At 46.3% G+C, this 22,811-nt stretch overlaps 1 protein-coding gene across 1 annotated transcript in view; it reads left to right on the top strand.

The window, feature by feature from the left end:
- The first annotated feature begins 1,281 nt into the window (after nucleotides 1-1,281).
- Nucleotides 1,282-22,811, top strand: part of ABTB1 (ankyrin repeat and BTB domain containing 1) — a 96,690-nt gene continuing 75,160 nt past the window's right edge. Inside the window, exons 1-2 of the mRNA XM_068251532.1 lie at nucleotides 1,282-1,527; nucleotides 20,576-20,638. Coding sequence (XP_068107633.1) covers nucleotides 1,472-1,527; nucleotides 20,576-20,638 — 119 coding nt within the window. The 5' untranslated portion in view covers nucleotides 1,282-1,471. The remainder of the gene's footprint in view (nucleotides 1,528-20,575; nucleotides 20,639-22,811) is intronic.

Below are 22,811 nucleotides of genomic sequence, written 5' to 3'. Positions count from 1 at the left end.
CATATATTTACAGTGGTGTAGCAATAGGGGTTACCTAACCGCCTCGGGACCCTTGGGCCCCATAGGGCCCTCCCAAAACCTGCAGAATTAGCTCTTTTTTGGTCCTGTGCTTGTAATAATTATTTCTATAGATACTTTGAAAGGTAGTAATCATTAACAAGCTGTTCCCCATCCGCTTCTTGCACTTCTGACACTATGGTTGTCCTTGGCAAGTTTTGGTGCCCCGTATCAATTATTCTGTATAGAGTGCTTGGGGGGGGCAATGCAAAACTTGAATCGGGGCCCATAGCTTCTTAGCTAGCCACTGTATATTTAGATCTGTACATCAGTACTGACAGAGGGATAAATGGGAAAGAAAAAAGGAAAGGGTCCCCCAAAAAATTACTCTCCCTCCAAAAGATGGATAGTTGGGAGCTATGCTTATAAATCAGAATTGACATCAATGTTATGCAAATTCATGTAGCTAGAAAAAACAGATCAAATGTAGCAAAGACCTCATATAAAGGGGAACTGAAGTGAGAGTGATATGGTGGCTGCCATATTTATCTACTTTTAAACAATACCAGTTGCCTGGCTGTCCTGCTGATCTATTTGGCTATAATAGTGTCTGAATCACACCAGAAACAAGCATGCAGCTAATCTTGTCAGATCGGACAATAACGTCAAAACACCTGATCTACTGCATGCTTGTTCAGGGGCTATGGTTAAAAGTTTTAGAGGCAGAGGATCGGCAGGATAGCCAGGCAACTGGTATTGCTTAAAAGGAAATAAATATGGCAGCCTTCACATCTCTCTCACTTCCGTTGCCCTTTAACTTCTGCATCAACTGGGAATTACTAGCATCGTTATGTACAATATGATAGTCAATTGAATTTAGGAAAACATTCTGTATAAATGACAGCCTGTTATAGATATAAAATCTGAAATAATAGCTGCAGGGCTGGCACATGCAGAACAGGTACAGTAAAGTTAGGGAATAGTTTGGAGGATTATATCAGTCACATGGTGGGAACATTTCAGGGGTGGTAATATTACAGGGGCAGCACAGAGTGATGATCAGTCACATAGTCTGCTCTGTACAGCTGTGACATGTTTACATAGTCCAAGTCACACGGAGAGGAGCGGAGACAGCTCGTGAGTTGCTATATGAAGTCCGCCAATCGAGGACACGCTATGTACTTTGTGGGCGGAGACAGCATCTTCTCTGTCGCTGGTGGATGGCGCAGAGGGCGGGGCCACGCAGAAAGAGGCGTGTTTGCTCGTTATAGCGGGCAGGGAGAGGTGTGTCCGATCAGCCGTAGGGGCGGGGTGAGGCGTGTCTGACACTGTAGGGCGGAGTTTCCGCAGTCACTGCTCGCTGTGTATCGGTGTCTCTCCTCCGCCTGTCGCTTCTCCGGTGCTTCCGCTCGCTGTGCTTCGAACCCGCCGGGTCAATGAGCCGCTCGCTCCGCCCAGCGCCGGGCCCGGGCCGATGGACACTAACGACCTGTTCAGCAGCTGCAGGAAGGGCGACATCTACCGAGTGCGGTGAGAGGGGCGGGCTGGGCAGCCGAGTCATGCTGGGGCACCCGGAAAGCGGAGCAGTGCTTTTCAGCGCTGCTAGCTTTGGGCGCAGCCAGCGCCGCCATAGACTGTAATGGGAATCAGTCTATAGCGGCGCTCAGTGAGGAAGGTCGGCTCCGTCAGAAGACGGAGCCGAAGTTGTTTAAAAAACACAATAATTCGGCCTCCAGCAATCGCTGGAAGCCGAATTATTTCATTCCCCCACTATCCATGTCGGCCTGGAGGGGGAATAGTAATTAAAACGCCTCGGACTTGTGCAGAAGCAGGACCAGCCATTTAACAGCTGGATCCTGCGCCCAAGTCTACCAGCGCCGTATTCAAATGTACGCCCGGAAAGGGGCATTATTGTGGGCAGAATAGTTCAGTGTTGTGCTTACGGGAGTTAGTCACCATGCCAGTGCAACCAGGGACATTACAGGGGGCTGCCCCATACAAATGCACAGCTGCACCATGCTAGTGCATGCTGGGAACATTACCGTGGGCTGCACCATGCTAGTGCATACTGGGGGATTACAGGGGGTGTTCCGACGTGATAACCTACACGTCGAATTTGCCTACATCCACTATCAAACGTATAGCAGGAGGGTTAGGGTTGGGGGAGGGGAAGGGATAGTAAAAGTATAAAGTGTTGGAGCAGGGGCTGCATATGCACACTGGGGACATTACAGGGGGGCTACACCATGCTAGTGGACACTGGGGACATTACTGCAGGGCTGCACCATGCTAGGGGACATTACAGGGGGCTGCACCATGCTAGTGCAAACTGGGGGATTACAGGGGGCTGCATATGCACACTGGGGACATTACTGGGGGGCTACACCATGCTAGTGCAAACTGGGGATATTACAGGGGGCTGCACCATGCTAGTACACACTGGGGACATTACAGGGGGCTGCACCATGCTAGTACACACCGGGGACATTACTGGGGGGCTGCACCATGCTAGTGCAAACTGGGGATATTAGAGGGGGCTGCACCATGCTAGTACACACTGGGGACATTACAGGGGGGCTACACCATGCTAGAGCAAACTGGGGACATTACAGGGGGCTGCACCATGCTAGTACACTCTGGGGGATTACAGGGGGCTGCATATGCACACTGGGGACATTACTGGGGGGCTACACCATGCTAGTGCAAACTGGGGATATTACAGGGGGCTGCACCATGCTAGTACACACTGGGGACATTACAGGGGGCTGCACCATGCTAGTACACACCGGGGACATTACAGGGGGGCTACACCATGCTAGTGCAAACTGGGGACATTACAGGGGGCTGCACCATGCTAGTACACACTGGGAATATTACTGGTGGCTGCACCATGCTAGGGGACATTACAGGGGGCTGCACCATGCTAGTGCAAACTGGGGGATTACAGGGGGCTGCATATGCACACTGGGGACATTACTGGGGGGCTACACCATGCTAGTGCAAACTGGGGATATTACAGGGGGCTGCACCATGCTAGTACACACTGGGGACATTACAACAACAACAATAACAAATAACATTTGTAAAGCGCTTTTCTCCCGTGGGACTCAAAGCGCATAAGCATGGCTCCGACCATCGTGGTACAGGGGAAGAATTTTATAAATCTGGAAATGCCAGGCTAAACAGGTGGCTTTTCAGTCTGGATTTGAATAGCTCCAGGGATGGTGCTGTCTTTACTGGGTGTGGTAGGGAGTTCCAAAGAGTAGGGGCAGCATGACAGGAGGCTCTGTCTCCAGATTTTTTGAGGTGCACTCTGGGAGTGACCAAGTTTATAGAACTTGCTGATCTGAGGTTGTGAGAGGTGTGGTGCAGCTTCAGCAAGTCCTTCATGTATCCAGGGCCCAGATTGTGCAGGGATTTGAATGTCAGCAGTCCAATCTTGAAGAGTATTCTCCATTCTACTGGTAGCCAGTGCAGTGAGCGAAGGATCGGTGTAATGTGACAGTGGCGAGGCTGGTTTGTTAGCAATCTGGCAGCAGCATTCTGCACTAATTGCAGGCGACGCAAGTCTTTTTTGGGGAGGCCAGCATAAAGGGCATTGCAGTAGTCCAGCCGTGATGTGATGAAGGCGTGGACTAGGGTTTGAAGATCCTCTGGGGGAATCAGATGTTTAATCTTTGCAATGTTCTTCAGATGAAAGAAGGAAGATTTAACTACAGATGAAATTTGGTTTCTGAAACTCAATTCCCCATCGATTAGTACGCCAAGGCTGCGCACAAGGTTGGAGCTGTTTGTCTGAATTCCCAATCCTGATTGGTGTTGCTTTAGGATAGAGCTGTTTTGATGGCGAGCACTGGCTTTGGACAAACAGGACCTCAGTTTTGTCAGCATTCAGTTTCAACCAGTTATCATTCATCCATGCCTGAAGCTCAGCTAAGCAAGAGTTTATTTTTGGGGTAGGGTCTGTTCCACCAGGTTTGAAGGACAGGTATAGCTGGGGGGCATTACAGGGGGCTGCACGATGCTAGTACACACCGGGGACATTACAGGGGGGCTACACCATGCTAGTGCAAACTGGGGACATTACAGGGGGCTGCACCATGCTAGTACACACTGGGGATATTACTGGTGGCTGCACCATGCTAGGGGATATTACAGGGAGCTGTGCCATGCTATCACACTGGGGACAGTACAGGGGCTGCACCATGCTAGTACACACTGGGGGCTACAGGGGGCTGCACCATACTAGCACACACTGGGGACATTACAGGGGGTTGCGCCATGCTAGTGCACACTGGGGTATTACTGGGGGCTGCACCATGCTAGTACACACTGGGGCATTACTGGGGGCTGCACCATGCTAGTGCACACTGGGGCATTACATGGGGCTGCACCATGCTAGTGCACACTGTGGCATTACAGGGGGCTGCACCATGCTAGTGCACACTGTGGCATTACAGGAAGCTGCACCATGCTAGTGCACACTGTGGCATTACAGGGGGCTGCACCATGCTAGTGCACACTGTGGCATTACAGGGGGCTGCACCATGCTAGTGCACACTGTGGCATTACAGGGGGCTGCACCATGCTAGTGCACACTGTGGCATTACAGGGGGCTGCACCATGCTAGTGCACACTGTGGCATTACAGGGGGCTGCACCATGCTAGTGCACACTGTGGCATTACAGGGGGCTGCACCATGCTAGTGCACACTGTGGCATTACAGGGGGCTGCACCATGCTAGTGCACACTGTGGCATTACAGGGGGCTGCACCATGCTAGTGCACACTGTGGCATTACAGGGGGCTGCACCATGCTAGTGCACACTGTGGCATTACAGGGGGCTGCACCATGCTAGTGCACACTGGGGACATTACTGAGGGCTGTACCATGCTAGTGCACACTGGGGGATTACAGGGGTCTGCACCACGCTAGTGCACAATGGGGGATTACAGGGGGCTGCACCACGCTAGTGCACATTGGAGAATTACTGGTGGCTGCACCATGCTAGTGCACACTGGGGTATTACTGGGGGCTGCACCACGCTAGTGCACACTGGAGCATTACTGGTGGCTGCACCACGCTAGTGCACACTGGGGTATTACTGGGGGCTGCACCATGCTAGTGCACACTGGGGCATTACAGGGGGCTGCACCACGCTAGTGCATACTGGGGTATTATAGGGGGCTGCACCATACTAGTAAACACTGGGGACATTACTGGGTGCTGCATTATGCTAGTGTATCCTGGGGACATTAAGGAGCCCTTACCATTGCATAGCAGTGCTTCTGGGGCAGTTAAACTTGAGTAACCGGGGTGATCGATAGGCTGTGAAAGCAGTTGGTAATGACACATTCGGGAGATCAGGGTACGTAAAAACAATATATATGTTGCAGTGTTCTCCCCAGAATTTTTTTCCAGCCGGGGGGCATGAAAAAGTAGCCAGGTAGGGTGAGATGAGAATGCAGTGCCAGGGCTAGAGCTTCTGTGAACAATTCTGCTTACAGCATGGGAAGAGGTGAGCCCATGACAGCCGGGTGGTCACCTAAACTAGCTGGGTGGAGCACCCGGCTAAAAGAGCCTGGGGAGAACACTGCGTTGCTGTATGTGATTGCACTGAATTATAATGGATCATGTTATCCAAATGCACTTTCTATAGTATGTTTCTGAGTGCACATTACCATAGCAATCCTCATGCTAAGGAAAATATTGTGCATGTTATAATGCGCAGAGTGTGTGATGTCATGCCCGTATTGTAGCGCATAACACACAGTGTGAGCCTAGCATAAAGCTGACCATACACTCTTCAGTTATCACTCGATTTTTACAATCGATATTATCACCAATTATTTTATGACTGACTAAAAATTAACATTGCAGCTCTATATCTCAATCGATTTTAACCTTTATATCGATCAAAAACTAAATAAAGTTTATAATAGTGTATGGGCGGATTAATGGTGGCAGTTTCTGAGAATTGTGCTAAACATGAGGATACCTGGAAAATGTACCAGCTTTTACAATAAAGGGTACCTGTAGTCAGGACAAAACTTAAAGCAATGAGGGGAAGCTTCTGGGTGGTGCAATAGGCTTCCTGGTCTTCCTACACCCTTTTGTTCCTTTGCTGCAACCCTCTGAAAATATTCAAGGTTAGTGTTGAATATAGCTCGTGGCCACACCCCCTCCGTGTACAGCCTTGCCAGCGCAGTAGCACGTAGCCGCTCCTGCATAGCTTTCTTCTTCGCGCACGAGCGGATCCAGGCTACTGTGCAGTGTTGCCGCGCATGTACGGGTAGAGTGTCTGCAAAGAGGAAGACGGTCCTAGTCGGCAGCGGAGAGATTTGGGATATCAGGGTAGTCTCTGGAGCATCCTTTATAGTTGTGTGTAACTTTTTAAAAAAATTTTTTAACCCTACAGGTCTGCTTTAAAGGACAACCGAGGTGACGTGACTTGATGAGATAGACGTGTATGCACAGTGCCAAGCATACAAATAACTAGGCTGTGTTACTTTGTGAAAAAAAAAAAAAAAGGAGGGGGGGGGGGGGCTGTGGGGGTTTGCAATAATTCATAGATTTGAGCTCTAGCTTCAATGAAGGTGTAATTGAACAGAGACATTGGCCTCAATTCACTAAGCTTATCTCCTGTCTTTAATAACGTTTCTCTAGTTATCACCATGGTGACGAGGCATGTAGTACTCAGAAAACATTTTACCTCAGGCAAACCTAAAGTTAACTCTTCTCTCTTTAGGCTACTTACACACCAGGACGTTGCGTTTAGGGGACGTTATAGGGCACATAACGTGCCCCTAACGCAACGCCTGGTGGTGTTGGAGCAGGACGCTACCAAGAGCCGCGTTACAAGCAGCTCTTGGTGCGCCTGCTCTGTCGGAGGCGCTGCGGAGACCACGTGAGCGGAGCTCTCCGCATCACTTGGTCCCGCCAGCCAATCAGCGGCCGCTCCAAAGAGTAAACACTGCAAGTGCACTGAATATAAAGTAGCCATGTGTCTGGCTACGTAGCGGCCTCTCCCCGCCCCTAAAATAAAAAAAACACCCGTACTGAGCATGTGCAAACAGTCTTACGCAGCTTAGCCGCGTATAAAGTACTGCATGCTGTACGTTGATCTTGACGTGAAGCGTTACTGTGTAACGCAACGTGGGCACTGTGAACAGCCCATTGACTTATCATTGCTGTGCGGTGGGGGTGCGTTACAGGCTGCTCTAACGTGCGCCTGTAAAGTCCCACTGTGAAAGCAGCCTAAAGGCCCATACACATGTCGGATTTTTGCGAACGACCCGTCGTTTGAACGTTCCGTCGTTCGCACGTCAAATCCGGCGTGTGTACAGACTATCGTTGGTTAACCAGTCTTATCACCCGAACGATAGTCTGTACACACGCTGGATTTGACGTGGGAACGACGGAACGTTCAAACGACGGGTCGTTCGCAAAAATCCGACGTGTGTATGGGCCTTAAAGTTAACTCTTCAATCCTTAAAATAACTGCAGTTAAAGACAGGTTGTTAATTAACTGTGTGTGAAAATAACTACAGAGGAGGTAATTTAAAGAGAACCAGAGACGAAGCACCCTCATGTATTTTATAACATTTATCAGTGGGAACATGACAGTAAACACCTACCCTGCTTTTAGTTTTATTCTTCTCAGTCTAATCTATCTGTTATCAACTGTGATAAGAATCCACCGACTATTCAGTTGAGGTTTGACCTGGAATCCATTATAGCTGAGTCACACTTCTGTGGAGTCTTTTCAAGCCCAAGCCTGCCACCTCCTGGATCAGATTTCATACTCAAAGCTGTTGACATAGGAGGGGCTGCTGCTGCCGAGAAAGAAGCTCTGACACACACAAGTGTATCTGCGTGCAGTGTGCAGCCAGTCATTATCTACTGTATGCAGTTTCATTTCTATGAGAGACCCTTCCTACAGGCAGCCACACAGCATTCCAGAATAATGAAAGCAGACAGATGAAAGGCTGCAGCAGCCCTGCTTGTCTATAGTCTCATATAGCCTAGACAGCACATCCAGAACAACTTATAACCCGGAAGCAGAACAGGTATGAGCCGGTGGCCATATTGGATATTTCCTGGAGCAATAATGGATAAAAAAACACTCAAAAAGGCACACCAGAGTGGTGAAATTATCAGGTAGAGCATTTATTCTTTACAAGCTATCAATTTATATGTTTATTTTGTGTGAATCGTTCATCTCTGGTTCCCTTTAAGGACTGAAGAGATAAGATAACTCTCTCACTGTGTGGCCGTAAGTTTTCTCTTGCTTTATTATCTCCAGCATGATCTTAGTGAATTGAGGCCAATGACTAGATTTAAATATAAAATAAAACTGTGGGATATCTAAAAATTCATTTTTAGGAAAATGATAGATACAATTATTTACTGAGCGCGCTCAAGATGGCAGCCTCTCCTTTTACCTGCTCCACACCTTGTCTCGGCTCTGGGAAGCATTAATCACATATATGCACAGAAGGAACAAAAATACTTACAGATTCTGCACCATGAACTCTCTGGCTACAACTGGAACCTTCTGGGAAACGTGGAAGTTTATGGATGGCTAAGTTACAAGCTGGATTGTACTCACCATGAAAGTCATGTGTAGCTGACCTTGGTTTTGGAGTCCTGCATGGGATTGGGAAGCTGACAATCCACACAAACAAACAAAAGCCTTCTCTACTCCTACAAGGACACACAATGGAATAGGATTTCTCCACCTGGATACTCATGAGGTCCGCAGCTTCAAACAAGCAAACACATCAAAAAGCATGTCCATGCAACACAGCAAGCAGATCTCCTACCTTCCCAAGTCCTCTTCCCAAGGTAAGGGAATTCATCCTCCTTCCTCAAACAGCAGTAATATCCTTCAGCTGGCAATCCGTTTTTGCAGACTGTACAAATACTTGAAATGCATTCAGAGGCTGAAATTATATTGACTCCATTGCCTTTCTAAGTAAACCTTAGTAGGCCCCATGCTTCCGCATATCAATGGACTTTTCACACCTCTCCTATTAGATTCACAAGGCCAGCATTTGCTTTTGTCTACCCCCCACTGATAAACAACAACAATCAAAGGAAGAGCTTACTTAACCCATTCCTTCACAAAGAGCAATGTTAATCTATACAGCCAGCTTCTTACTATCTCTCAGGCCATTGAGGGCTGCATCTCACATTGGGAAAAAACAAGCTCATTTGCTGGAATCTCTAGGGATTTTAAATAAAACGCACAGAGGTAAAAAAAGGCGGCCAGGCCCATAAAAAGTGCCACACTCAGTCTCAGTCCAACTTCAGGGACCCAGGTCCATTCAAGGAAAAGAACTTTCCAGCGATCTCCAGTGATGTTTACTGGAAATCAGAGGCTGAAAGTAGCAGAAGTTACCATGTCCCTAGTCAGAGATGCAGTAACACCCCGGCAGTGAACCCAGTTGCCATTGCTAAGCCCCATGCAGTCACGGCATTGCTCTGCAATGCCCGCTCTATAAACAATAAGACAGCCATTATTGCGGACCTTATTCAGACATGCGATTTTTCATGCATCACAGAAACCTGGATTGATGCCAATGCGGGCCCCACATTGGAAGCAACCATCCCATACAATTACTCAGTCCTAAGTGAGGGAAGACGAGACCGCAGAGGAGGGGGTGTAGCAATTTGTGGCAAAACAACTCTGCAGCTCAGAGCCCTGAATGTTGGCTCAACAAAGTCCTTTGAATGTATAGGTGCCCAGATCTCAGCTGGTAAAGGCTTCAAAATTTTAGTGGTTTATCGTCCCCCCGGAGATGCTGACCCTTTCCTACAGGAATTCCCAGAACTTCTGGCCATGCTGACTCTGTCTTATCCGAGATGGATCATCCTTGGTGACTTCAACGTCCGGGCTGATAACACTCAATCACAAGATGCAAATGAACTAATAAATCTCATGGGTGGACTAGGCTTCACACAAGTTGTAAAATCAGCTACCCACAGAGGAGGGCATACGCTAGACTTACTGTTCCACCTTGGAATGGACATTAGTAACATAACAGTAACCCCAGTGGTGTGGTCAGACCATCACATAATACAGTTTACTATTGAACATCACCCTATCAAGCAGCTCCCTAAAGAAACAATCAAAACCCGTCCCCTGAGTAAATTAACACCGGAGAGGATAACTGCCAACCTGGATTTTACAAATCTGCTCCACAGTCAAATGGACCCAAACACTCTAGTAACCCAGTACAACACCACGATATATGAAACACTTGACAGTATTGCCCCATGGCGCACCAAATCAGCAACCAAAAAGCAGAAATCTAATTGGTTTGACAAAACCATCATGGATCTAAAAAAGAAAGGGCGCAGACTAGAAAGACAGTGGCGTAAATCAGGGTCTGAGGAGCACAAATCTAGCCTAGTTCAACACCTCAGACAATACCAACAAGCAATAACCAAGAAAAAAATCAGACTTTATCTCGCACAAAATATCTACAGCCAACAACAGAGCTGCTCAACTCTTCCACACAGTGGAATCACTCTGCAATCCTTCCTGCCTAAAAGCCCCAACCACATACTCCAGGGAAAGGTGTGAAGAATTCTCTGCCTTCTTCACAAACAAGGTGTCTACCATCCGTGCCAGCATTACACCAACTACATCAATTGACCACTGGACGTTGCATATGCCTACTACCGTACCACCATGGCAAGTCTTTGACACTCTGAGTGTAGAAGATTTTGGAATTCTCATTCAAAGTCTCCGCCCCACTACCTGCGACCTGGATCCTGGCCCAACTGGATCCTTAATGCAGTGCCCAGAGCTGATCAGGCCAGCACTTCACAAAATCACTCAGTGCTCCTTGCAAAGTGGTCTTTTCCCAGAAGAACTAAAGAAAGCAATCCTAAAACCCCTCCTGAAGAAACCATCACTAGATCCTGATTCTGTAACCAACTACAGACCTGTGGCGAGCTTACCATTCCTATCAAAAGTTATCGAGAAAGCAGTCGCCAACCAGCTAGAAGCCAGGCTTACAGATAACAACATCTTTGATACTTTTCAGTCAGGATTCAGGAAAAGGCACAGCACTGAAACAGCATTAGTCCGAGTAATAAATGATCTACTTACTGCAAGGGACAAGGGTGATTGCTCAGTTCTGATTCTTCTTGACTTGTCAGCAGCATTTGATACTGTGGATCATGAAATTCTTATCCAGCGACTGAAGAATTACTGTGGCCTAAGGGGTACTGTTCTTAGATGGTTTCAGACCTTCCTATGTGGCAGGACACAGCAAGTATGTCTGGGCACACACTACTCTAATCCAGTGCCACTTGCCTATGGAGTTCCACAGGGTTCTGTACTATCACCATTACTCTTTGCAGCCTACATGCTCCCACTGGGCAAAATAATCCAGAACTATGGCCTAGGATACCATTGTTATGCAGATGACACACAACTGTATCTGTCCTTCAAGCCTGGCACCCAAGACCCATCAGCATCCATAAATGCGTGTCTAGTGGATTTACAAAATTGGATGAACACCAGCTGGCTGAGGCTGAACTCTGACAAAACAGAGGTGTTGGTAGGTGGTCCACACATGATGGATAAAGTTCAAAACGCTCACCACCTCAAACTAGCAATTGGGGGAGATACTGTACAGTATAAAGACTCTGTGCGAAACCTTGGGGTGATCCTGGATGGAAATCTAAAACTCAAACAGCAGGTATCAGCTGTCGTCAAGTCTTCCTTCTTCCATCTAAGAAATATAGCGAAAATCAAACACCTTATCCCAGCTGAAGACCTACCTGCCCTGGTTCATGCATTTGTATCCTCCCGCCTAGACTACTGCAACGCCCTGTTCATCGGATCTACAGATAAGGCTCTGCGCCCCTTACAGCTAGTACAGAATGCTGCAGCCAGACTCCTAGCCAATGCCCCCCGCAGCTCACACATCACCCCAGTACTGCAAACTCTTCACTGGTTGCCAGTAAAATGGAGAATCCATTTTAACATCTGCCTGCTGACATTCAAGGCTCTACACCACATGGGACCCAAATACATAGCGGATCTATTGGAACTTTATGCCCCTTCACGCACCCTCCGCTCTGCCAACAAGATGAAGCTGGTTATTCCCAGGATACACTTAACATTTGGTGCTCGGGCCTTTTCCTACGCAGCCCCTACTCTATGGAACTCACTTCCACAATCAGTACGAGAGGCTCCTTCTCTGGACAGCTTTAAAAAAAGGCTAAAAACTCACCTCTTTTCCCGAGCCTTTGAGACTGCATAATGCAGGGTCGCAGCGCTTTGAGTCCCCAGGGAGAAAAGCGCTATATAAATATTATTGTTATTGTTGTTGTTATTTTTTTCTCGTCCATTTATTTTCACCCCGTTTTGTCCTTTTTTAAAGGACAACTGAAGTGAGAAGTATATGGAGGCTGCCATATTTATTTCCTTTTAAGCAATACCAGTTGCCTGGCAGCCCTGCTGGTCTGTTTGGCTCCAATAGTGTCTGAATTACACCAGAAACAAGCATGCAGTTAATCTTTTAAGATCTGACAATAATGTCAGAAACACCTGATCTGCTGAATGCTTGTTCAGGGTCTATAGCTGAAAGCATTAGAGTAAGATGATTAGCAGGGTAGCCGGGCAACTGGTATTGCTTAAAGGGAACCAGAGACGAAGCACCCTTGTGTATTTTACCATATATATCAGTAAGAACATTAGAGAAAACACTTACCATGCTCTCTGTTTCAGCCTCACTGCTTAAAGTGTCTGTTATCAGGTGTGATAAGAATTCCTGACTGAGCATTCAGTCTGGCTTTGCAGGGAATAATTATAGCTGAGTCATTATAGCAGAGCCACAAGGGGGCAGGCTTGGACTTGAAAAGACACCAGAGAAGACAGTCTAGCTTTGCTATGGAAAGATTATAGCTGAGTCTAAATGCTCAGTCGGGGATTCTTATCAGAGGTGATAACAGTCAGATTAAACAGAGAACAATGAAACAAAGAGCAGATTAGGTGTTTACTGTCATGTTCCCACTGACTTATATGGTAAAATACATGAGGGTGCTTCGTCTCTGGTTCTCTTTAAAAGTAAATTAATATGGCAGCCTCCATATCACTCAAGCTTCAGTTGTCCTTTTAAAGTAAGTCTGAAGCCTCTTTAAAGAACCGCTATCACAAAAAATGGTAAAATTAAAAAAAAAACATGTAAACCTATAAAAATAAGAAGTATGTTTTCTTCTCTAGTAAAATGAGCTGTATATTACTTTTCTCCTATGTTGCTGTCACTTACAGTAGGTAGTAGAAATCAGAACCGACAAGTTTTGGTGTAGTCCATCTCTTCATGGGGGATTCTCAGCAAAGCTTTTATTCTCTATACATTCCATGAAAAGGATTTATACAAAGAAGCTGGCCAGCCTCCCTGCTCACTGTACACTTTTGTGGCAGTTGGACAGATCAACTGCCATTCACTAAGTCCTTTTGAAACTAAACAAAGCCCTGAGAATCCCCCATGAGGAGATGGCCTAGTCCAAAACCTGATTTCTAATGCCACTGTAAGTGACAGCAACATAGGAGAAAAGTATTTTATGGCTCATTTTACTCTGGAAGAAACGTATTTCTTATTTTGTGTTTACATGTATTTGGAATTTTACGATTTTTGCAATAGTGGCCCTTTAAAAATAAACAGATACTTGCCTAAAGAGAGGGAAGGCTCTGTGTCCTACCGATCCCTCCCCTTCTCCTGCCGGTCTCCTCGTTTCCAGCAGGCCTCTCTGTTTGAATCTCCCGCTGCGGGGGACTGTGGCAGTCTGCGGAAGACCAGTGGCTCTGTACTGCGCACGCACAAGTGTGTGAGAGAGGGCACTCACGCATTTGCATTATGCCCTGCGTTCCAAACAGCTTGCACGCGTCCTATTGGTCCCGTCGCAAGCCTCACCCGGCGCACTTCCTCCAAGCCGCACACCTGCACCAATTAAGCCTCATTTGAATCACGAGTAAACACTCGTGATTACTCGAATGTCCATCGCTACGAGGGGGTTGTTTTGCGGGGAAAGAGGTCTGTGCTTGTGGAGTTGGGGGGGGGGGGGGGGGCTATTTACAGAGGTTTACACCAGGCTGGGTTGTTCAGGAAGGACTTGCTTCACACCTGGCTGAGGCATTTAGTCTGAGAGAACTTGTAGTATACTGTATAATTACAGGGGAACATGCATAAGCAGAGCACAGGGGAGAATAGCTGGGGCGACTATAGAAACTTTCAGTGGCCTATGGCGGAGATGTCAGACTGTGGGACAATTACTGAGTCACTCTGTCATCAGGACAGGGAAGGTTATACAACTTGTGAGGGCAAACAAGGAAAGTCATATTAGTGTCTGCTGACTGTGTGGTCTGAAATTCCACTTTTTATTTATTTTTATTTTTAGATCTACCATTATTTAAATGAGCTGAGATTGAGACTAAATCATAACTTTGCATGGGGCTGATCATATTTGGAAAGCATTGATTAAAGCATACCCGAACTGAGAGGGATATGGAAGCTTACATATTTACTTGTAAATAATTTGTAAACTTGTAAATAATGCAGGTTGCATGGCTGTCTTGCTGCTCCTCTGAATCCAATGTTTTTAGCCATAGACCCTAAACAAGCATGCAGATCAGAGGTTTCTGAGTGAAGTCTGTCTGAATTCGCTGCATGCTGGATTCAGATGGTGATTTAGACACTACTGCAGCCAAGGAGATCAGAATGCTAGGCAACCTAGATCAGAATATTATTTAAAAGTAAATGACAGCCTCTGTATTTTCAGTGCAGTTGTACTTTAAGATAGAGCCTTATGGTGTGTACACACTTGAAAGATTAATAAAAGATCTTAGCCCAATTTTACCACCTTCCATGTAGTATGAGAGCCATACTCTACACCAGGGGTCTCAAACTCAATTTACCTGGGGGCCGCAGGAGGCAAAGTCAGGATGAGGCTGAGCCGCATAAGGGAATCAATCAATCAATCAGCAGATCCCACGCTGATTGAGCGGCATCGCCGCCTCTGCCCGCCCCTCTCACTTTTCCTTCACAGAGAGGGGCGGGCAGAGGCGGCGATGCACCGCGATTGACGTCAGGAGGGGCAGAGCTGAAGCTGAAAGCTCTGCCCCTTCCAGGAAATGCCGGCGGATTGCCCCCCGGGCAATTTGGGCGCTCTGCAGCCCTCGTTTAGCGGCGGGGATGCGGCGGATTACTTGGGAGCACTGAAGCGAACTATAAGTAAGCTTTTGCCGACGAGGGCCACAAAATATTGTATCGAGGGCCGCAAATGGCCCGCGGGCCGCGAGTTTGAGACCCCTGCTCTACACAGTCTATTCTATTGAGCTGAACTCCACATCAGATAAAAATCTTTGCAAGATGCTGCACACAAATTTCTGTACACATGCAAAAGATCCGTTCCTACAAAATGCATTCATAATCTATCTGCAGATCTCATACACACCTTGTTTAACGGACAAATCCTCTGCAAATCTAAAAATCCATCCTGGTGGATCTGATCTGCAGATGATTGTCTGTTAAGCCCCGTCTACACTAAGCGATTTGGCGGCTCGATTAGCCGCCGCCTCTTCCGCATCCCCGCGCGTCCCCGCGTGCGTCGGATTCAATCCCCCGCTCGTCCCCGCCGGCGCCGCAGATATCATAGACTAAAGGTGGCCATACACTGGTCAATTTGCCATCAGATTCGACCAACAGACAGATCACTCTCCGATCGAATCTGATTAGAGAGGGATCATATGGCTGCCTTTACTGCAAACAGATTGTGATCAGTTTCAGCATGAAACCGATCACAATCTGTGGTGGTGCTGCCGCTGATCTTTTGCGGATACTGATCTGTTGCATGCGTACAGCATCTGTGTGTGCAGCATCTTGCAAAGATTTTTATCTGATGGGGAGTTCAGCTCCATAGAATAGACTGTGAAGGTATGGCTCTCATACTACATGGAAGGGGGTAAAATTGGTCTAAGATCTTTCATTAATCTTCCAAGTGTGTACACACCATTAGGGTGCATACACTTTAAATTATGATTGGCCAATAAATTACCAATTTTACAACCTCCATGTAGTTTGAGGATTTACCTACACTATCTGCTCATAGTATTCAATATCTGTTGATCCTTATACTGCATGGAGATGGTAAAATTGGTCAGTGATTAGCCAATCATAATTGAAAGTGTACCAGTCTTTTACCGTGCATACACACATCCAATTTTGATTGGCCAATCGCACGCTGATTTTGCCACTTCCATAGTATTGAAAACCTGTTGCCCTTCATACTACATGAACACATTATTTAGGTAAGCGCTCATACTTCATGAAAGTGGTAAAATCGGCCAATCAAATTGGATGTGTGTACATATCTGCGCTTTTGAGTTGAAGTTGAGGAGTCTGAGCAATTTTTTTCCCCTGAAGTCGGAGTCGGTGGTTTCATAAACTCAGGAGTTGGAGTCTGATTTTTGTACCGACTCCGCAGCCCTGCTTACTTGCCAGGCTCTGTCTTTTTTGTCATTGGAGGTACTCCTTTTTTATTATCAGCTTGGACAGCTTGGTCAACAGTGGATTTAGGAGGCATACACACATTCAATTTTAAGTGGCCAATTTTACCACCTCCGTTTATAGTATTTAAAAACCTGTAGGATTCATACTAAACACATTGTTTAGATAAGCTCTCATACTACATGGTGGTAAAATTAGCAAATCAAAATTGAATGTGTGTATGCATCTTAATAGGTTGCTTTTGGATCTTTTAAAGCCTTGTACACACATGCAAGGACTGTTGCCCCGCTGGGATCGGAGCTCGATGGTGTATAAAGCAGGGCTGTGAAGTCGATAGAAAAATCTTTTGAATCCAACTCCGACTCCTCCGATTATGAAACCTCCAACTCCAGGTTCCCAAAATGGCACAGACCCCTGGACTCCGACTCCTTAGCCTAATAATTACCAGGGCTGTGAATTTTGTACAAAAATCACCCGACTCCAACTCCTGACTCCGATTCCTCAGTTTATGAAATCTCAGACTCCAACTCCGGGTACCCAAAATTGCTTTGACTCAGACTCTGACTCCACAGCCCTGGTATAAAGCGTGGGTATGGGGGGGGGGGGGGGGAGGAGAAGGCTGTACAGGCGCATTGCTGGTCTCCAGTTGTCATGGGGGGGGGAGAGCAACGGAATGATTGGCCAGACGGATCACTCGCCGACACAGATTCTGGTTCTAGCAGATCAGGCATCTACAGGAAAGCTGAATTATGTGTTTATAACTGTCAGATGGTGTTGAACTACACTTCCCATAATGCTGAGCGTGGTGGAAGATGACCTTGCTGACAGTGGATGCTGCTTTGCAGTGTGATCGCTATCTGCTGTTTTTCTGGCTGTACCCAGCTTGGCTGGCACCCAGAGTGTGATAGCGGGCAGCTCGTGTCATGCGATCCCCTGCCCAGCCTGCTCTGCAGTGTCCCCTGCCCAGCTGTCCTTCTCTTCATGTGTCTGCAGAATATACTTTCATGCAGCTATGTGTATTTAAAGAGAAATGAGAATGCAGAACTATAGGTAGGAGTTCCAAAAATCATTTTTGCAACTTTCTTGTTAAAAATTATTTTTCCAAACTTTAAATCTGCCAACTGCAAAGATTTTGCAAGAGATTAAACTGAAATTGCTCTTCTTAGCAGCCTTTGCAGTAGTAGAGTATCATACCATGTGGGGGGCAGCACGGTGGCGCAGTGGTTAGCGCTCTCGCCTTGTAAGCGATGGGTCCCCGGTTCGAATTCCAGCCAGGTCAACATCTGCAAGGAGTTTGTATGTTCTCCCCCGTGCCTGCGTGGGTTTCCTCCGGGCACTCCGGTTTCCTCCCGCGCCCCAAAAACATACAAATAAGTTAATTGGCTTCCCCCCCAAAAATTGGCCCTAGACCATACATGCACTACACGATACATACATGTAACTATGGTAGGGACTAGATTGTCAGCCCCTCTGAGGGACAGTTAGTGACAAGACAATATACTCTGTACAGCGCTGCGTAATATGTCGGCGCTATATAAATACTGAAAGAAAGAAATGTTAGAAGCAGGGCTGTGGAGTCTGTACAAAAATCATCCAACTCCTGAGTTTATGAAACCACCGACTGACTCCAGGTACCTAAAATGGCTCTGACTCCTCGACTCCGACTTCTTAGTCTTATACAGACCAGGACTTTGGATTTGGTACATAAATCCTACGACTCCTCAGTTTATGAAACCACTGACTCCAGGTACCCAAAACTGCTCCAACTCCACAGGCCTTGCATGGCTATGGAGTGGGTACAAAAATCATCCAAATCCTCAGTTTATGAAACCACCGACTTGGACTCCAGGTACCCAAAATTTCTCTGACTACGACTCCTCGACTCCACAGCCCTTGAAAGCAGGAAGTTTTGGATCAGGATGATACCATTTATTGGCTAGTTTAAAGCCGATTTTACACCTGAGGCGTGTTTTTGCGGTACGATCCCCCGCCTCACCGCACCTCAATACACAAAATGACAAACCTATGACCCTGATTGTGCCGACAGGGTCATATGCATAGCGCCGCCACCCACACGCCCCTTGCCGTCCCTCGCCCAATGTGGTACTCCCTGCTGGCCTGGAAGTACATCACTGGGATTCCCATCATATTCCATCGTTCTGCGCATGCATGCCACAGCGCCGCTGCCAACCGTTTTTAAAAGGTTTGCATCGCCCATTGACTTACATTACTTCCGCCACCACAGAAGCCCGGCAGTAACGCGCTGTTGCCCCTGCGATGGCTCGGCGGCGAATCGGGCACTTCCGACGCAGCACGTTAAGTGTGCTAGACCCCATTGCCTTGCATTGCTGGTGCATTAACCTGCGGTAAAACGGTAACGAGACAAAGGTTTTCAATGCAAGTGTAAATGGGCCTAAAAAGAGTAAGCTTATGGCTTATGAGCCTTCTTCAGACTTATACAGGAATGGAGGCTGAGGAAGGCTCATTACCAAAAGCTTACTCTTTTTCTGTTAAGTTAGCCAATAAGTAGTTTCCTGATTCAAAACTTGCTGCTTACAAGCCTTGGCAACAGTAATCTGTTGGGAGTACTGTTGCTAAGAGTCTCTCTAGAGATTCCTACATTGCTGCAGAAGTAATTAGCCTTTATATAGCCAATTATTTTCAACACTTGGACCAATCCAGTAACTAGCAGCAAATATTGGTACTCTGGTAGAAGCCCTGCAGAATACCTAAACTGTTTAATATCCACGTAAAAACAAAGTAATCTAGATAGCTTGTTGCTGCTATCGTTGCAATATTTAGAGACAAATTAAAAACACAAAGTATTCTCAACAGAAGTGGAGTTTATCTTTTAAATAAGCTATTCATAATGTTTAATTGACTTGGAGACAGGAAAAAAACTTCTGCAACTGACAACTTGTATACGCCGGTTATATTTATAGACCCTGAGCTGTCTCTTTAGTGAGTTGCTTGACAATTGTGTGTTCATAATGTGTGATTGTAGATCAGAGGCCATACGGGTAGATACAGAAGGGGTAGATGGGTGGGTCCTGACTCAGAGATTGCATATCATTTTTGACACATCAGAATGTATGTAGTTGGACAAACTCAGCCTAAAGGCCTGTACACATGCTAGATGGATGTTGCCCAACATATATTGGGATCCGATCCCTCGGGTCCCATCACTGGGCCAAGGCTGTACAGACGCATAGTTAGCCTGTAGGCTAATAGCGTGTTCTGTTGCAATGCGGGGGGCTGACAGAGCAGTGTAGATGTCACGGGGTGAGCAGGAAGAACAAAGCTATCACTTGGCCAAATTGATCAGCATGGCAGATTGATGTCCGAGGGCTGCTGTATACACACCAGATTATTGGCAGAGGCAGTGGTTATCACTCAGCCACCTAAGATGACTTTAATCTAGCATGTGTGTGGGCCTTAGATACACAGGCATTATAAGAGCTACAAGCTGTTAGGGCTGAATCACGCTATGAACGCCAGTGTAAAGCGTTTACTAATGTAATGATATACTGTATGTGATTGCTTTTTTTTTTTTTTTTTTATTTGCAAGTGTTTTTCAAATCTCTGGCGATTAGAAAAGCGCAGGTAGTGTGAACCAGCTCTTAATAGCAGTGCAGGGAAAATGTATTTAAAGGGGAACTGAAGAGAGAGGTATACGGAGGCTGCCATATTTATTTCCTTTTAAGGAATACCAGTTGCCTGGCAGCCCTGCTGATCCTCTGCCTCTAATACTATTAGCCATAGCCCCTGAACAAGCATGCAGCAGATCAGGTGTTTCAGACTTTAAAGTCAGATCTGACAAGACTAGCTGCATGCTTGTTTCTGGTGTTATTCAGATACAACTACAGAGAAATAGACCAGCAGGGCTGCCAGGCAACTGGTATTGATTAAAAGGAAATAAATATGGCAGCCTCCATATACCTCTTACTTCAGTTCCCCTTTAAAAAGACATTGCAATTACAGCTATATATTGGAGCATAGTTTCATTTCATTGTGGAGGTGACGTTTTCTGCTTCCTGTTTTGTCTTCAGATACCTTGTGGAGCAGAGAGACGTGGAACTGAATGTCCGTGACAAGTGGGACAGTACTCCTTTGTAAGTTCCCTAGAAAAAGGTCTTGTGGACTTGTCAGTCTCCTCATGGGAGATTCTGTGTATTACCTTGAGGGCCTCGTTCACATTATGCATAGCGCATGGCCATGCATTCGGGACGCCAGCACAAGCAATTGCAAGCCATCCGCGTTGCCATGTGTTGCGCTGCTGATCCCAATCATTACAGTGAATGGGATCAGCTATGCGCTTTGGCAAAAATGCGTGCAGCGGTGCGATAGTGCTTTGCAGCAAGCATAGTCTAAACGTCAGAAGTGCTCTCTCTGCACTTCCGATGTTTTTGCTGATTGGATACTATATGCGCTGCTGAAATGTGCATGGCAGTGTGTTTAGTGTGAACGAAGCCCTAGAGGGGATTTTGCTGCATTTCCCGGCATGCACACTCAGACGGGGAAACACAGGAAGCGGGTAATTTGGGCGCACGCTCACTGCCGCGCTGTGCCAGGGTTGAAATGTTTTCTGCCGCTGAGGAAGCGTGCCTTCCCCAGCCTGGCGGGCTATGCAGAGTGACACAGGGAGCTTTTGTAGTTGCCTGTTTTGGACACTTGCCCATCTTCGTCTCTTCATCCACCTGAGGTGCTGCACTACGCATGGCCAGTCCTGACGGGCCTGTCGGCAAAAACGAAACTAGCTGGCAGCGGGGGACCAGAGGATTAGTGAGTGGCTGCGAGGGCACAGGACTGCTGCAGGGGGCTGGTAGAAGCCCCAGGTGAGTAAAACTTTTTTCCTGGCTTAAGGTTCACTTTAATGCATTTGCAGTTCGCATATACATATACGTTTTGTATGCGTTTTTCTTTTGTGTTTTATGCAAATCGCTAAGAAGACAACAGGAAGGGGAAATGCATGAGAAAACTATTTTATTTTTACCAAAATGCATATAAAAACTCATGGAAAATGCATACACTTGCATTTCCATTGACTTTCATTATGTGCATTTTTGCTGCATTTTTGCTGCGTTTTTGAATAACATGCAATAAATCTACCGTTTTTGGAAACGCGCACATCAGAAATGCATATGCGTTTCTGGTATGCGTCTTTTTTTTTCCTGCGGCCCCTTAGACTTCCATTAGCGGCAAAAATACAGCGTTTTTCACAACGCTAGTGTTTCTGCTATGTGTGCACCCAGCCTAAAGCTACGTACACACATGCGACAACGATCGTTCGCTGTGAACGACGAACAAACTTTTAATTGATGAAAGAATGACCTAAAGTAAAGTTAGTTTTTAAAGGTGTGTAACGATCTGATCGTTAGAACGAACGTTACATCACGTAAAGCAACTATTGTGCTTGCGCATAAAAATGAAAAGTTCCATGGAGAAATGGCGAAATGCGCATATCATGCCTAGTACGAACGACCGTTTCCAATGATGTACTACATTTGCAAACGATCGTTGTTGGAAAAAATCCACCAAGATAGATCGTTCGTTTTTAACGATCTAACTCGTTCGCCGTTAGACTTAATGGTCGTTGGCTGCGTTTTTTTTTCAAACAATCGTCGTTTTAAATGATCGGGGAACGATCGTTTCAAACGACTATAGTCGCATGTGTGTACGCACCTTAAAGAGACACTGAAGCGAAAAAAAAAATTATGATATGATTTGTATGTGTAGTACAGCTAAGAAATAAAACATTAAGATCTGACACATCAGTCTAATTGTTTTTAGTACAGGAAGAGTTCAGAAACTCCAGTTGTATCTCTATGCAAAAAAGCTATTAAGCTCTAAGACTTTCAAAGTCTTGGAGAGGGCTGTTATCTGACTTTTATTATCTCAACTGTTTTCTTTTCCTCTGCCAGAGGAGAGGTCATTACTTCACAGACTGCTCTGAAATAATCATTTTGAATGCTGAGTGTTGTGTAATCTGCACATATTAGAGAATGATGCAATGTTAGATAAAACACTATATACCTGAAAATAAGAGAATATTTTCTTTGCTGCTAATCTTCTAGTAATTATTCATAGTACACAACCAATTAATTATATCATATATATATTTTTTTTCGCTTCAGTGTCTCTTTAAGCCATAATATAAACTAGGGCTGGGGAGTCAGTACAAAATTCACCTCAGTTTATGGAACCTCCGACTACAGGTGCCCAAAAATTGCTCCGACTCCTCGACTGACTCCACAGTCCTGAAATAAACTTTGTATGCTGAGGGAA

This window comes from Hyperolius riggenbachi, chromosome 9, assembly GCF_040937935.1.
Source record: "Hyperolius riggenbachi isolate aHypRig1 chromosome 9, aHypRig1.pri, whole genome shotgun sequence".
Classification (NCBI taxonomy): domain Eukaryota; kingdom Metazoa; phylum Chordata; class Amphibia; order Anura; family Hyperoliidae; genus Hyperolius; species Hyperolius riggenbachi.
Note: the sequence above shows the minus strand (reverse complement) of the source record. Positions and strands in the feature narration are given on the sequence as shown.